At 40.5% G+C, this 15,078-nt stretch overlaps 1 protein-coding gene across 2 annotated transcripts in view; it reads left to right on the forward strand.

Annotated features, from left to right (window-relative positions):
* LOC124802483 (sister chromatid cohesion protein PDS5 homolog B-B) overlaps positions 1–15,078 on the forward strand; it is a 176,942-nt gene that overhangs the window by 84,038 nt on the left and 77,826 nt on the right. For both annotated transcript variants that reach the window (XM_047263293.1, XM_047263292.1), the window contains exon 14: positions 7,997–8,148. In XM_047263293.1, the coding sequence (XP_047119249.1) occupies positions 7,997–8,148 (152 nt within the window). The remainder of the gene's footprint in view (positions 1–7,996; positions 8,149–15,078) is intronic.

Raw genomic sequence — 15,078 nt, forward strand, 5'->3', positions numbered from 1 at the left:
CATTCCTGGGGTCAGATACATCACATGATCACACTGACAGAACCACAGGCACATAGACACAGGCAACAGAGCATGCACAATGTCGGCACTAGTACAGTGTATATCCACCTTTCGCAGCAATGCAGGCTGCTATTCTCCCATGGAGACGATCGTAGAGATGCTGGATGTAGTCCTGTGGAACGGCTTGGCATGCCATTTCCACCTGGCACCTCAGTTGGACCAGCGTTCGTGCTGGACGTGCAGACCGCGTGAGACGACGCTTCATCCAGTCCCAAACATGCTCAATGGGGGACAGATCCGGAGATCTTGCTGGCCAGGGTAGTTGACTTACACCTTCTAGAGCACGTTGGGTGGCACGGGATACATGCGGACGTGCATTGTCCTGTTGGAACAGCAAGTTCCCTTGCCGGTCTAGGAATGGTAGAACGATGGGTTCGATGACGGTTTGGATGTACCGTGCACTATTCAGTGTCCCCTCGACGATCACCAGTGGTGTACGGCCAGTGTAGGAGATTGCTCCCCACACCATGATGCCGGGTGTTGGCCCTGTGTGCCTCGGTCGTATGCAGTCCTGATTGTGGCGCTCACCTGCACGGCGCCAAACACGCATACGACCATCATTGGCACCAAGGCAGAAGCGACTCTCATCGCTGAAGACGACACGTCTCCATTCGTCCCTCCATTCACGCCTGTCGCGACACCACTGAAGGCGGGCTGCACGATGTTGGGGCGTGAGCGGAAGACGGCCTAACGGTGTGCGGGACCATAGCCCAGCTTCATGGAGACGGTTGCGAATGGTCCTCGCCGATACCCCAGGAGCAACAGTGTCCCTAATTTGCTGGGAAGTGGCGGTGCGGTCCCCTACGGCACTGCGTAGGATCCTACGGTCTTGGCGTGCATCCGTGCGTCGCTGCGGTCCGGTCCCAGGTCGACGGGCACGTGCACCTTCCGCCGACCACTGGCGACAACATCGATGTACTGTGGAGACCTCACGCCCCACGTGTTGAGCAATTCGGCGGTACGTCCACCCGGCCTCCCGCATGCCCACTATACGCCCTCGCTCAAAGTCCGTCAACTGCACATACGGTTGACGTCCACGCTGTCGCGGCATGCTACCAGTGTTAAAGACTGCGATGGAGCTCCGTATGCCACGGCAAACTGGCTGACACTGACGGCGGCGGTGCACAAATGCTGCGCAGCTAGCGCCATTCGACGGCCAACACCGCGGTTCCTGGTGTGTCCGCTGTGCCGTGCGTGTGATCATTGCTTGTACAGCCCTCTCGCAGTGTCCAGAGCAAGTATGGTGGGTCTGACACACCGGTGTCAATGTGTTCTTTTTTCCATTTCCAGGAGTGTATTATTTTTGCTACATTGTCATGTCTTCTGGGGTATTCTGTATTTGCTAGTATTGTACATCCACTTGTGATGTGATCTACTGTTTCTATTTGTTGTTTGCAAAGTCTGCATTTATCTGTTGTGGTATTTGGATCTTTAATAATATGCTTGCTGTAATATCTGGTGTTTATTGTTTGATCCTGTATTGCAATCATAAATCCTTCCGTCTCACTGTATATATTGCCTTTTCTTAGCCATGTGTTGGATGCGTCTTGATCGATGTGTGGCTGTGTTAGATGATACGGGTACTTGCCATGTAGTGTTTTCTTTTTCCAATTTACTTTCTTCGTATCTGTTGATGTTATGTGATCTAAAGGATTGTAGAAGTGGTTATGAAATTGCAGTGGTGTAGCCGATGTATTTATATGAGTGATTGCTTTGTGTATTTTGCTAGTTTCTGCTCATTCTAGAAAGAATTTTCTTAAATTGTCTACCTGTCCATAATGTAGGTTTTTTATATCGATAAATCCCCTTCCTCCTTCCTTTCTGCTTAATGTGAATCTTTCTGTTGCTGAATGTTTGTGGCATTGTGATCGTGTAAGTGTATTGAGTGCTTCTAGGTGTGTGTTACTCCATTTCACTACTCCAAATGAGTAGGTCAATATTGGTATAGCAAAAGTATTTATAGCTTTTATCTTGTTTCTTGCTGTCAATTCTGTTTTCAGTATTTTTGTTAGTCTTTGTCTATATTTTTCTTTTGTTCTTCTTTAATATTTGTATTATCTATTCCTATTTTTTGTCTGTATCCTAGATATTTATAGGCATATGTTTTTTCCATCGCTTCTATGGAGTCACTGTGGTTATTCAATATGTAATCTTCTTGTTTAGTGTGTTTTCCCTTGACTGTGCTATTTTTCTTACATTTGTCTGTTCCAAAAGCCATATTTACATCATTGCTGAATACTTCTGTTATCTTTAGTAATTGGTTGAGTTGTTGATTGGTTGCTGCCAGTAGTTTTAGATCATCCATGTATAGCAAATGTGTGATTTTGTGTGGGTATGTTCCAGTAATATTATATCCATAATTTAATAGAGGGAAACATTCCACGCGGGAAAAATATATTTAAAAACAAAGATGATAAATATATATCCATAATTTGTATTATTTAGCATGTTGGATAGTGGGTTCAGAGCAAGACAGAACCAGAAAGGACTTAATGAGTCTCCTTGGTATATTCCATGCTTAATCTGTATTGGCTGTGATGTTATATTATCTGAATTTGTTCGGATATTAAGTGTGGTTTTCCAGTTTTTCATTACTATGTTTAGGAAGTGTATCAATTTAGGATCTACTTTGTATATTTCCAATATCTGTAGTAACCATGAGTGGGGTACACTATCAAAAGCTTTTTGGTAATCAATGTATGCGTAGTGTAGCGACCTTTGTTTAGTTTTAGCTTGATATGTCACCTCTGCATCTATTATCAGTTGCTCTTTACATCCTCGTGCTCCTTTGCAACAGCCTTTTTGTTCTTCATTTATAATTTTGCTCTGTGTTGTATGTGTCATTAATTTCTGTGTAATGACTGAAGTTAATATTTTGTAGATTGTTGGTGGGCATGTTATGGGGCGATGTTTAGCTGGGTTTGCTGTGTCTGCTTGATCTTTAGGTTTCAGATAAGTTATTCCATGTGTAAGTGTATCAGGGAATGTGTATGGGTCTGCAATGTAACTTGTAAATAATTTAGTTGGATGTGAATGTGTTGAGGTGAACTTCTTTAGCCAGAAATTTGCTATTTTATCATTTCCAGGGGCTTTCCAATTGTGCATAGAATTAATTGCTCGGATGACTTCATGTTGCAAAATTATCACTTCAGGCATTTGTGGTATCATCTTGTATGAGTCTGTTTCTGCTTGTATCCACCGTGTATGCCTGTTATGTTGTACCGGGTTTGACCATATGTTGCTCCAGAAGTGTTCCATGTCTGTTATGTTTGGTGGATTGTCTATTTTAATGTGTGTGTTATCTATTGTTTGGTAAAATCTCTTTTGGTTTGTGTTGAATGTTTGGTTTTGTTTCCTTCTATTTTCACTTTTTTTGTACCTTCTAAGTCGTTTGGCCAATGCTTGTAATTTCTGCTTCTTTTCATCTAATTGCTCTATTGCTTCTTGTTGTGAGATTTTACCTAACCTTTTTCGTTTTTTGTCTGATATTTCATTTTTTATAAATTGTGTTAGCTGTCCGATGTCTTTTCTCAGTTTTTCTATTCTGATCTGTAGCCTGTGTTGCCATGCTGGTTTTGTGGGTTTCTGCTGTGTGTTGGTTGGTTCTGATCTCTGCCTAGTGTGTATATTTAGTGTAGTGAGTGCTCCTACATAAACCAGTAGTTGTAACTCTTCCATAGTTGTATTTTCATTTATTTTGTTGTGTATGATTGTGTTGATAGTTGTTATTGTTGTTTCGACTTGTGGCTTATTTGGCGGTCTATGCAAGAATGGTCTAATGTCTGTATTTGTGTCTTTGTATTTTATATATGTCAGCTGAAATTTCTCTTCTACATCTAACGTGTGTCACTTCGTGTTCTATTTGTGCTTGTTCTGGTGGCTGTCTTAAGATTTCGTTTTCCTCTGATTGTTTAATTGATGTGTTTTGTTCTTTGTTTGTTTTCTCTGGGATGTTTGAGTCCATTACCGTATTTTCTTCTTCTAATTGCACATAATTTTGTTCCAGTATTTGTTGTACTTGTTGTTTGATGCTTTCTAATTCTGACTGGGGTATCCCGTTATTTTTTATTATTACACGGATCTGATCAGCTAGTCGTTGTTCTGTTAAAAATTTTAATTCCGGGTATCTGGTAATAAATGTTGTGTATACTTGTGATCTGTATCCAGTTGTATCCAGTTGTGTTGGTTCCTAGGTTTGTTGCTTGGTAATAACAGAACATGAGGTGTCGATTAACTTCATCTGACTATCTCATCCTCTGTCTTTGTTTTCCTTCTAGGGTGGTTGCAGGAAGCATATCCTGCAAAAAACCTCTATTTGGATTTAAATCATTTTCCAGTTGGCTAGCAGTGTCGTTACCATTGTGGGCGGGCATAGGGTTCAAGCGTCGTCCCCGACCATGACGGCGCTTGTCTGAGGCTTCTTTAGTTCTGTCCTGAACCAAGTAATCACACTAAAAGGGGGGTTAGCCCTATTAGTGGTTTGTTCTTTTCGTCGCCTTTTACGACTGGCAGAACATACCGGAGGCCTATTCTTTTCCCGGGCCTCCATGGGGTTTATTATTATTATTATTATTATCATCATCATCTTTTGACCAAACAGATGCCTGTGTACTAGTTCCACTCATTCTGTCTACGCTTTCTTGATGTGTGTAATGTTCATTGTTGGGAGTCTTTGAATGTTTACACAAAATCGCAAACATTATGAATCTGTTTCCACTTTCCTGAACAGCCACACATAGAGAGGTCTTAGGGTTAAAAACCATCAAAACAGAAATTACTATGGGAAAATTAATATTATTTTAAGGTGGTGATGATTTACAGCTTCGAAAAATCATAATTTGTTGTCATAGATATGCCACTTTATGAAGACTACCACTTTGTCTGTTGCTTATCCAAAAACTGATAGTTTTAATAAAGTGGCATGCAGCTGCTGGGCCAAATGCAGAATGTATATGCCCCAGGACAACCGGGAAATCTGGGAAAGACCAGGGAGCTTTTTATTGTTTTAGTTTTCACATAAATTTTTGTAATTTTGACTGGTAACAATTGATACTCTGTTAAAGAATATTACCATATCCCGTTACTGCAGAATGATAATATTTCAACAATACAAACTGAAACTTCATTTACAAGGGAAATGCACCATTTACAACAAAACACCATGCACACACAAGTGTCTGCCAACAGCAAAATGTGCCAAAGTGCTTAGGACAAAGACCACAACAAACTGCTTGCAATGAGCGAGGCATCACAACTGTTTACATTAAGTTCATTTGAGCAGTTGCCAGCGAGTGCATGTGCAGTTGAGTCACGTATGAGCAGCACCTTCTCCCGCTTCAGCTGCTTAAGTGTGGCTGTTAGCTGCATCAGCAGTGGCAGCAGGCAGGCAACGCTACCCCTGATCCTTGTCTACGTTTAATGCTTTTGCTGTTTCCCCTTTGTTTACAGCTTGCAAATCAAATGAAAATAAAATAAATTTCTGTGGCCGGGAGCTATCAGGTGAATTAAAATACATGCACATAATTACGGAATGCTGAAATATATTATTAGTTTCCTTTCCGGTTGTATTTTATTTCCACGTTTTTGGCAGTTAGTATTAATCGCTTTGCAGAACAATGAAGTTATTTTTGTTTGTCTGATAAAGAAATTTGGATTTTATCAATCTTTCTCACTGAGGCCGTATGTTTATTTGAAACGAAGTGTTTCATTCCACAGTACTGGCCAGCTCCAACTGTTTGCTGAATTTTAAGGGCACATTTTCACCTTCTGCCACTTATGTATGGCATTATGTCATAATAAAGAACCAAGTGTGAGAGAGTACAGTACAGTGCAGTGCAGTGCAGTGCAGATACTTGAAGAAAATTTACATCCTGTAAACCGCACTGAAAAACTTAGTATCAGGTTGGGGCTACTTCATTGTGAATCTGGACGTATGAATGTGCACTTCAAGCCGAATTAAGCATTTTAGTATGGTTTATGAAGTTTAAGTGCTCTTTATGACATAATGTAAGATCTCTTAATGCTCTATACGGGCTTCTCACGTCGTCATAGCTGTACATTCCTAGTAACGCCTGGTTTCTGGCACTCTCTGGCAACTGCGTAATGAACCCTTTTCTAACAGGTCTTGGGAAAATACTGTGAATGGTAGTTTGGAAAGCATCACTTTCAAAGTAAATTTCCTTTTACGCATGATGAATTACGTTACATGTGAGAATGTGTGAGGAATTTCTTAAATTACAGAGCGTTGACTCTCATTTAAAACTTAACACTTTGAGGACTGGCTATCTAGAAGAGTTTCAAGCCCAGAAGACTAGACATTTATATCATTATTTTAAATGTTACTGGCACATTTGTGTGAAGTATCTTAACTGGCACATTTGTGTGAAGTATCTTAACTGGCACATTTGTGTGAAGTATCTTAAAGTGTAACACACGCAAAAAAAAAAAAGACCAACATTATATGTGAAAGCTTAGTTTTTCTTGTACCTACACTATGTATATTAATTGAAACCATTAACTTTTCCTATTTGTGTGTTTGCGCTACCAAAGTGATGTTGCTATTTGCTAACTAAATCACGTATCCTATGCTCTGAATATCTGCTGTCATCAGCTGGCGAGATCACGTGACATGGTCTATGGTAGCTTACAAAAGGGCATCACAATTTCATTTTCAATTTTTTGGAAATGAACATACTGCGTTTGGTGGATTTCAAATGTATGCTTTCATAAAATGAAAATATGCAGCGTATTGTGATATGAAAATATGCAGTGTGCACATTGCTGCACATCAAAGATTTTTCCAATTTCTCTTTTTATTTTTGTTTATTTTTCTCTGGATTTCATTTTCTTGAGTGCTGGGAAGTTCTAGGCCTGTGTATAAAACGTTGACCATTCAAAGGATTGATAAGTTATACAGTTAAGAGAGAAAGTATACTGTCACTTGACATGGAAAAAGTGTATTTTCACCTGGGAAATAGTGTGTATATTTTCCAGGAAATCCGGAAAAAAATCCACGAATTTGCTTTTCCTTGTCCGTATGTACACCCTGAAATCATCATTTATCAAAAATTAATATTAACACATAATAGATAATTTGTGTGGTGTTTTTGAAACAGATTTCCTCATTATGGATAAATGTTAAAATTTTATGAGGTATACGAAGTGTCTCAGGAGGAACGGTGCAATATTCAGGGCTATAACAGGAATGACCGTTCGAGGCAAAAAGTTGTAGTAAACATGGACTCTAAAATGCATACATTAAGAGCTATGAATATATGTTCATCTTCACTGCTGTGAAACACTTCTTATCTACTGAACAAATGCTCATAGTAGCACTTCATGTGTCCATTTTAGAGCTCATGTATACTAGACCTTTTTTTTTTTTTCTTAATTTGGTCCATATCACCTCCTCCCAAAATGTGAAAAGCAAAGAGCTTGCAGTAGGAGAGATTTGCTTCATCATATTGAAGATGATGAAGAGCTCATAGCTCTTAGGATTACATTTTAGCACCCATGTTTATTAGACTTTTTCGCTTTGAATGATGGTTCTGAATATTGACCATTCCTCCTGGGACACTTTTATTTTGGGAACTGGAAGACGAGTAAGTCACTAAGATGGTATGCTCGGAGAGTCATAAGGAGACAGAATTAACTGCCTATAATGGTGAGTTCTGATATTTGTTTGTAACTTTACTGTTATAATTTTTGTTATATATCTGTTCTGAAATGAATTATTCCTTCCTGTGGAGCAAATTGACATTTAAGAACAGAAGGTGTAAATCTTATTCATTCACATGTTAGTGAGGGATGAGTGCATTTTGTGACAGTATCATATGGAAGTTAAGTGTAGGAGTATATATGTGAAGACAATAAATGCTTATATACTACAAAATGCTATAAAGCTAAAATCTCATTTTCTCTAACTTGGGTGTTGCAGGAGAGCTGTTTCCTGACATTGTCAGAGATCTTGTTCCAGTGTGTAAAAAATTTGCCGAGGTGGGAACAACAAAACAAGCAAAGCAAGCTATTCGATGCTTGTATGTTAATCTCACTCATAATGTGGACTCCATATTCACAGAAATACTGGAGGTAAGTGTTCTCTCTCTCTCTCTTTAATTACCTGTCATCCCTTTGTATCCTAGATTTTTCAAACCCTTTAACAAAGACTATAAAAATGTACACTGAGTAATTCTTTAATCTGGGATATGCCTTAGTAGACTCACTAAGTCAGAGTACATAAGCATGCTTATTGGTTATGCCAGAGGAATGTAACATCATGTAGATGACACAAAAGCCACATGCTTATGCTGGAGGAATGTATCATCATGTAGGCGACACAAAAATCCAACATTTGTTTACAGATAATCAGTACAACCTCATCACAAAGTTTCTGGCAGTTATCTTCATAGGCCATGTATTCTGAAGTCCAACAGAACTCTTCATGCCTGTAAGATCTGGAAGACTACAGTCTCAATACTTGAACACAGAGGACACCCAAAAGCAAATGGCACTCTCAAAACTTATCAGTTACGGAGGTACTACAACACACAATCTTATATACATTAATGCTTTAAATAGTCGGTGATTTGTGACCATATGAAATTTAACAAAACATGACAAAATTGATATAACAGATCCATTGGTTCTAGAAACATTAAAGTGCTCTGTCACACACATACAAGTCTGTGGTTGATTTCACTGTGTCTTCAACCTTGTGGTAAGTGCTTGCTCGTCACTGAGCCTTAGTGTTTCGTTCTTTCCAGTACTCCAAGAACACGAAATACAACAAGGAAAAGAAAGAAATGGTATTAGTATTTGATCCTCATCAGCCCACTAACACATGGCCCAGATAGACATTTCTCAAGCAATATAGCTAGTACAGTTTGTATATTTTCCTTACACACTAAACATTTAATGTGTATGATCCTCTTAACCACACAGGTAGTGTGTAATTCCCTTAAAAGGAACTACTAAGCAAAGCATGCTAGTACAACTGTCTGTATCTAAAAGCAAGCTAGTACAACTGCCTATACTTTTCAAAACCCCTCCAACAAAACTTATGGAATATTTCAACCTCCCTTAATTTAGATAAGATAGCAAGATAAATTTGCAACTGCTAATGATTATCACAATATTGTTAACAAAAATTTCTTATTATTTACTATTAAACAAAAATTAGTGAGTCTTCAGTTGGGCAAATACATACTCAGCTTATCATGATATCATCAACAGATATAACCATATCTTTTTAGGTTTACTCATCCACCCTCCCGGATTGTGACAACATGTCATCATGTAGGTGCAACGAATGATATCACATCTAATTACCTTAAATGTTGTAAGAAATCCCATATTGCTCCAGTACATCAATTTTTTATCCAGTATGTTACCATTACACCACTTGCTCTTTTCAGTAAAATTCATACAGTTCAAAACATCTCTCATATGATGCATGACTACTTATTATAATATGATCTCCTTTCCCTGCTGAGTCTCATATTTTTAACCGTTTACTTATCTTGTCTACATCCATTTTCATCCCCATTGCACCCCATTTTTAAAATTGTGTCAATTATTCCCAACAAATTATCCTCACCCCCCTATCGTATCTCACCCCACAAGTGACTACAAATTCTACTTTGTGTGCCTTGCTTCGCACACTTTGCATTGCATCACACTTAAACAAGCATCCCCCTCATGCCTCCTAGTCAACAAACTTACTGTATTACAATGAAACCACCATACATATAAATATATTCCTCTTTGACACCTCAGTCCCAAAGAAAACACCGTAAGTTCTCTCAGCTGCCACTTGAATTACCCAGTTCTCATAGGAGATCAGCCTAATGTTTCAAATCAGAGTTGTTACTTCTCACACTCTACACCACATTTTTCCTGCCTGTGTATATCGCTTCAGATCAGTGTTGTTCCTCGAACCTAATTGCTTATTGGATTTTGGGTATGCTAGCAAATATGCATTTTTGTGAGATTATTATATTATTTCAAAAGGCACATGGTACATGTGCCAGAATTTCTTTATTTCAGAGTCATTTCATTGACCATTTCTTGGTCTTAACCAAAACTATATCCCCAATTTCAAAGAAAGTTGGTTTCAATCTATTGTCGTGCCATCTCTTACTTTCTCCTTCCCCTTTTATTCATTTAAACCTTCACACTTTTCTCCTTCTCTTCAGCAATTAGCTCATGAATAACTGGGAATGCAGTCTCTTCATTTATGAAATTACTAGGGTTCACACCCAGCATGAGCTTATGCAGAGAAAATACTGTGGCCTCATGACGTCTCAAATAGAGGGACGTAGGTAGCCCATGAAGTATATTTTTGATGGCAGTAAGCCCTGCATGCACTATTCAGCTCCCTCATAACTCTCTCGCCCATAGTTCCTTGTGGGGAAGGAGCCAAAATTTTAACTTGCCTTATACCATTCCTCTTCATGTACTGCCTGAACCACTTAAGACAGAAATTGGGATCCATTGTTTGATTTTAAGGCCTCTTGTTTGCCCAGTTAAGGTAGATAATTCTTTTCCAATTTATCAACGAGAGTCCTTTCATATGCTCTCTTGACGAATAAGAGTTTGACAGATTTTGTAAGTGTATCTTAGACCACCAAAATATAACTACACAATCCTTATGACACTAGTAAGGGGACAAACAAATCTACTGCTAGTAGTTCTTTCTATCTAGTAGTCAGTATACTTGGTCTCAAACTTTGGTCTAGTCTTTATTAGACACAATTTCTTCAGGAATTAATGTTCCAAATATTCTGTGTCTTTTGGCCTCCAGTGCTTCGCATCGGCAGATTGACGGTGGTGCCGTTTCATTCTCTTTGCCACAATCTCCACGTGGTAGCTTCTTTCTCTGTACCCATTGTTTTCAGGTGTTTCCTGAAGCTCTTATGGCCAGTCATTCGTCTTATCATGAGTTTGATCTTTCTCTTTGTCTTTATCCTTGTCTTCTATTCTGCATGCTGCCTACCAATCCAGCTATGTAGTTTCGATTTTACTGTCAACTTAGTGATGGTTCCTCTAACCTCACAAGGTATTCATGGCATTTTGCATTATCTTTGATCACATCGCAGGAGATGATAGATACTTCAGGGCTGCTTGGGTGCCAGAGTGAATGTGGATTACACAATCATTTTGCACATAAATAGCTCCTCGTCCATACACGCTCTGATATCAAATATCTGTGACTGGAAAACTGTGGCCAGTTTCCCTAGAGAGACTGTGGTCTCTAGTGTATGCTGTACCCAGTATACCCCAGTCCCAGCACCTTTGATTTTGAGTGGTCAGTAAGCAAGACTAGGTCTCTAGAACCACATCATGTTTCATTCTTCCACTGATACCTACTTCCAGTTGTTACATTGAAAGGTTTATTGAAGCAGCTGTGAGCTTCCCTAACCATTTCTATATTTTTCATATGCGTTATATTTTTGTGGGATTATGGAAATTCCAAAGATTTTCAATTTTTAGCGTGTGTGCCCATGCCACAGTCTCCATTGTAACACAAGGATGTAGTGGGGTTATGATCAGCATATTCTCCATCCAGCTCTGGGTATGATGCCAATTCCACCTTTTGTGGCTAGGCAGGCCAGTGTCTGCACCTTTCCAAGCTCCTAAGCAACAATTTTCTATTCTACTTTATTCCACCATACTGTAGCCCCATAGGTCTTACACTGAAGCGCCAAAGAAACTAGTATAAGCATGCGTATGCAAATATAGAGATATGTAAACAGGCAGAATAAGATGCTGCGGTCAGCAATGCCTTTATAAGAAAACAAGTGTCTGGCGCAGTTGTTAGATTGGTTACTGCTGCTACAATGGCAGGTTATCAAGACTTAAGTGAGTTTGAACGTGGTGTTATAGTTGGCACATGAGCAATGGGACACAGCATCTCCGAGGTAGCGATGAAGTGGGGATTTTCCCATACGACCATTTCATGGGTGTACGATGAATCTCAGGAACCCAGTAAAACATCAAATCTCTGACATCACTGTGGCTAGAAAAAGATTCTGCAATAACAGGACCAACAACGACTGAAGAGTTTCAATGTGACAGAAGTGCAACCCTTCCGCAAATTGCTGCAGATTTCAGTGCTGGAACATCAACAAGTGTCAGCATGCTAACCAGTCAATGAAAAATCATCGATATGGGCTTTTGGGGCCGAAGGCCCACTCCTTGATGACTGCATGACACAAAGCTTTATGCCTCACCTGGGCCCATCATCATAGACGTTGGACTGTTGATGACTGGAAACATGTTGCCTGGTTGGACAAGTCTCGTTTAAAATTTTATCGATTGGGTGGATGTGCATGGGTATGACGACAGCCTCATGAATCCATGGACCCTGCATGTCAGTAGGAGACTGTTCAAGCAGGTGGAGGCACTGTAAGGGTAACGAGCATGTACAGTTGGAGTGATACGGACCCCTAATAGGTATAGATATTACTCTGACAGGTGACACATACGCAAGCTTCCTGTCTGATCAACTGCATCCATTCATGTCCATTGTGCTTTCTGACGGACTTGGGCAATTCCCACATGTCCAGAACAGAGTGGTTCCAGGAACAGTCTTCTGAGTTTAAACACTTCCGCTGGCTATCAAACTCCCCAGACATGAACATTGTTGAGTATATCTGGGATGCCTTGCAACATGCCGTTCAGAGGACATCCACCCCCTTGTACTCTCAGGGATTTTTGGACAGCCCTGCAGGATTGATGGTGTCAGTTCCCTCCAGCACTTCTTTAGACATTAGCTGAGTCCACGCCACGATATGTTGCAGCACTTCTGTGTGCTCGAATGGGCCCTACATGATATTAGGTAGGTATCCCAATCTATTTGGCTCTTCAGTGTATAACAGTGGTGTAGATCCTGTACATGCTACTGAGACGTATACCCCATTTTGCCTGCAGGCCCTTCTAGTGCACTTGTGAGCTTCTTTTGCCATGGAACATATATTCATCATGTGGAGGGTTCATGTTAGTTTTGCATCCAGGTTTACTCCCAGATAATTTACTACCTACTGCCAGAATTTCATTGAAGAGCATAAGATTCCAGTACACATTCCATGTATGCTTCCTAAACCTGTTTCGCACAATGTTCAGTGCACACTGTACCATTGTTTGATCATCATCATCATACCTTAGGCAAAAGTAACCTCGGGTATTTAGCTCTTTAATGAATTTATTCAACACTAGGTTCCACACCTCCTGTCTCAAAACAGGTAATTTTATTTCTACACAAAATCTTTCTTAGGTTGTTACACTGTCTGTCTGTAAATTCTTATATATTTTTCTCTTTGTGAATGATCATTTTCTCCTGCCACCCAGCACTGTTGTCCCTTGAGCCATACTCCTTCAGCATACCCTGTTTCCGAATGAATACATCTTAAAGATAGTTCCATCTGATTTTTATCTACCTGGTCAACGAATGGTGCCTCCTGAACGTACCTATTTAAATCATAGCAAAACACCGTGTTTGCAAAATCGGAAACAGTGGTAGAAACAAAACATCTCCTTGTGGACACCCTCTGGTGCTGTTCATCATCATTTTCTCATTCACTATGGTGGATTCTACCTTTCATTTACTCAGCATGGTATTAATCCACCTTCATATAGTGGTCTTAATCCCATACTCTTTTGCAGCTCTGTCCTTGGTTCTGCAGCTTTACCCATGGATTCGGAGGTTGTTTTGCTTACTGCCCCCTCAGCATCAAGCAGAGCTTTGATTTGCTTGGTTGATAAACATGTTGGTTTTCATGTAGAGGAACCTCAGGTAAACTGCTTTACTGACGTGTACAGTAACAATGTTTACTATTTTCAACACACATCAAAAAAAGTTTTGCATCGCCTCGGTTCCAAGAGTTCTAGAACCTGTACAGAAAATTGGAATAGAGATAAACATCATTTCCGCCCTTTTTATTGCTCATGGAAACCACACATTGCATGTTGTACCACCATACAGCGAGACCTTCAGAGAACGTGGTCCAGTTTGCTGTACACACCGGTACCTCTAATACCCAGTAGCACTTCCTCATGCATTGATGCGTGCCTGTATTCGTCGTGGCATGCTATCCACAAGTTCATCAAGGCACTGTTGGTCCAGATTGTCCCACTCCTCAACGGCGATTCGGCGTAGATCCCTCAGAGTGGTTGGTGGGTCATGTCGTCCATAAACAGCCCTGTTCAATATATCTGAGGCATGTTCGATAGGGTTCATGTCTGGAGAACATTCAAGCCACTCTAGTCAAGCGATGTTGTTATCCTGAAGGAAATCATTCACAAGATGTGCACGATAGCGGCGCGAGTTGTCGCCCATGAAGACGAATGCCTCGCCAATATGCTGCCGATGACGATTGTCTGGTTGAAGGCATATGTGACACTTATCGGTGAAGAGAATGTGATGCCAGTCCTGAGTGGTCCATTCGGCATGTTTTTGGGCCCATCTGTATCACGCTGCATGGTATCGTGGTTGCAAAGAAGAACCTCGCCATGGAAATCAGGAGTGAAGTTGCATATCATGCAGCCTATTGCACACAATTTGAGTCATTACATGAGTCCTGTGGCTGCATCAAAACATTATTCAACATGGTGACATTGCTGTCAGGGTTCTTCCGAGCCATAATCCATAGGTAGCAGCCATCCACTGCAGTAGTAGCCCTTGGGCGGCCCGAGTGAGGCATGTCATTGACAGTTCCTGTCTCTCTGTACCTTCTCCATGCCTGAACAACATCACTTTGGTTCACTCCGAGATGCCTGGGCACATCCCTTGTTGAGAACCCTTCCTGGCACAAAGTAACATTGCGGACACAGTTGAACCGCGGTATTGACCGTCTAGGCATGGTTGAACTACAGACAACACTAGCTGTGTACCTCCTTCCTGGTGGAATGACTGGAACTGATCAGCTGTCGGACCCCCTCTGTCTAATAGGCACTGCTCATGCTTGGTTGTTTACATCTTTGGGTGGGTTTCGTGACGTCTCTGAAAAAACAAAGGGACTG

Source organism: Schistocerca piceifrons, chromosome 6, assembly GCF_021461385.2.
Source record: "Schistocerca piceifrons isolate TAMUIC-IGC-003096 chromosome 6, iqSchPice1.1, whole genome shotgun sequence".
NCBI lineage: Eukaryota > Metazoa > Arthropoda > Insecta > Orthoptera > Acrididae > Schistocerca > Schistocerca piceifrons.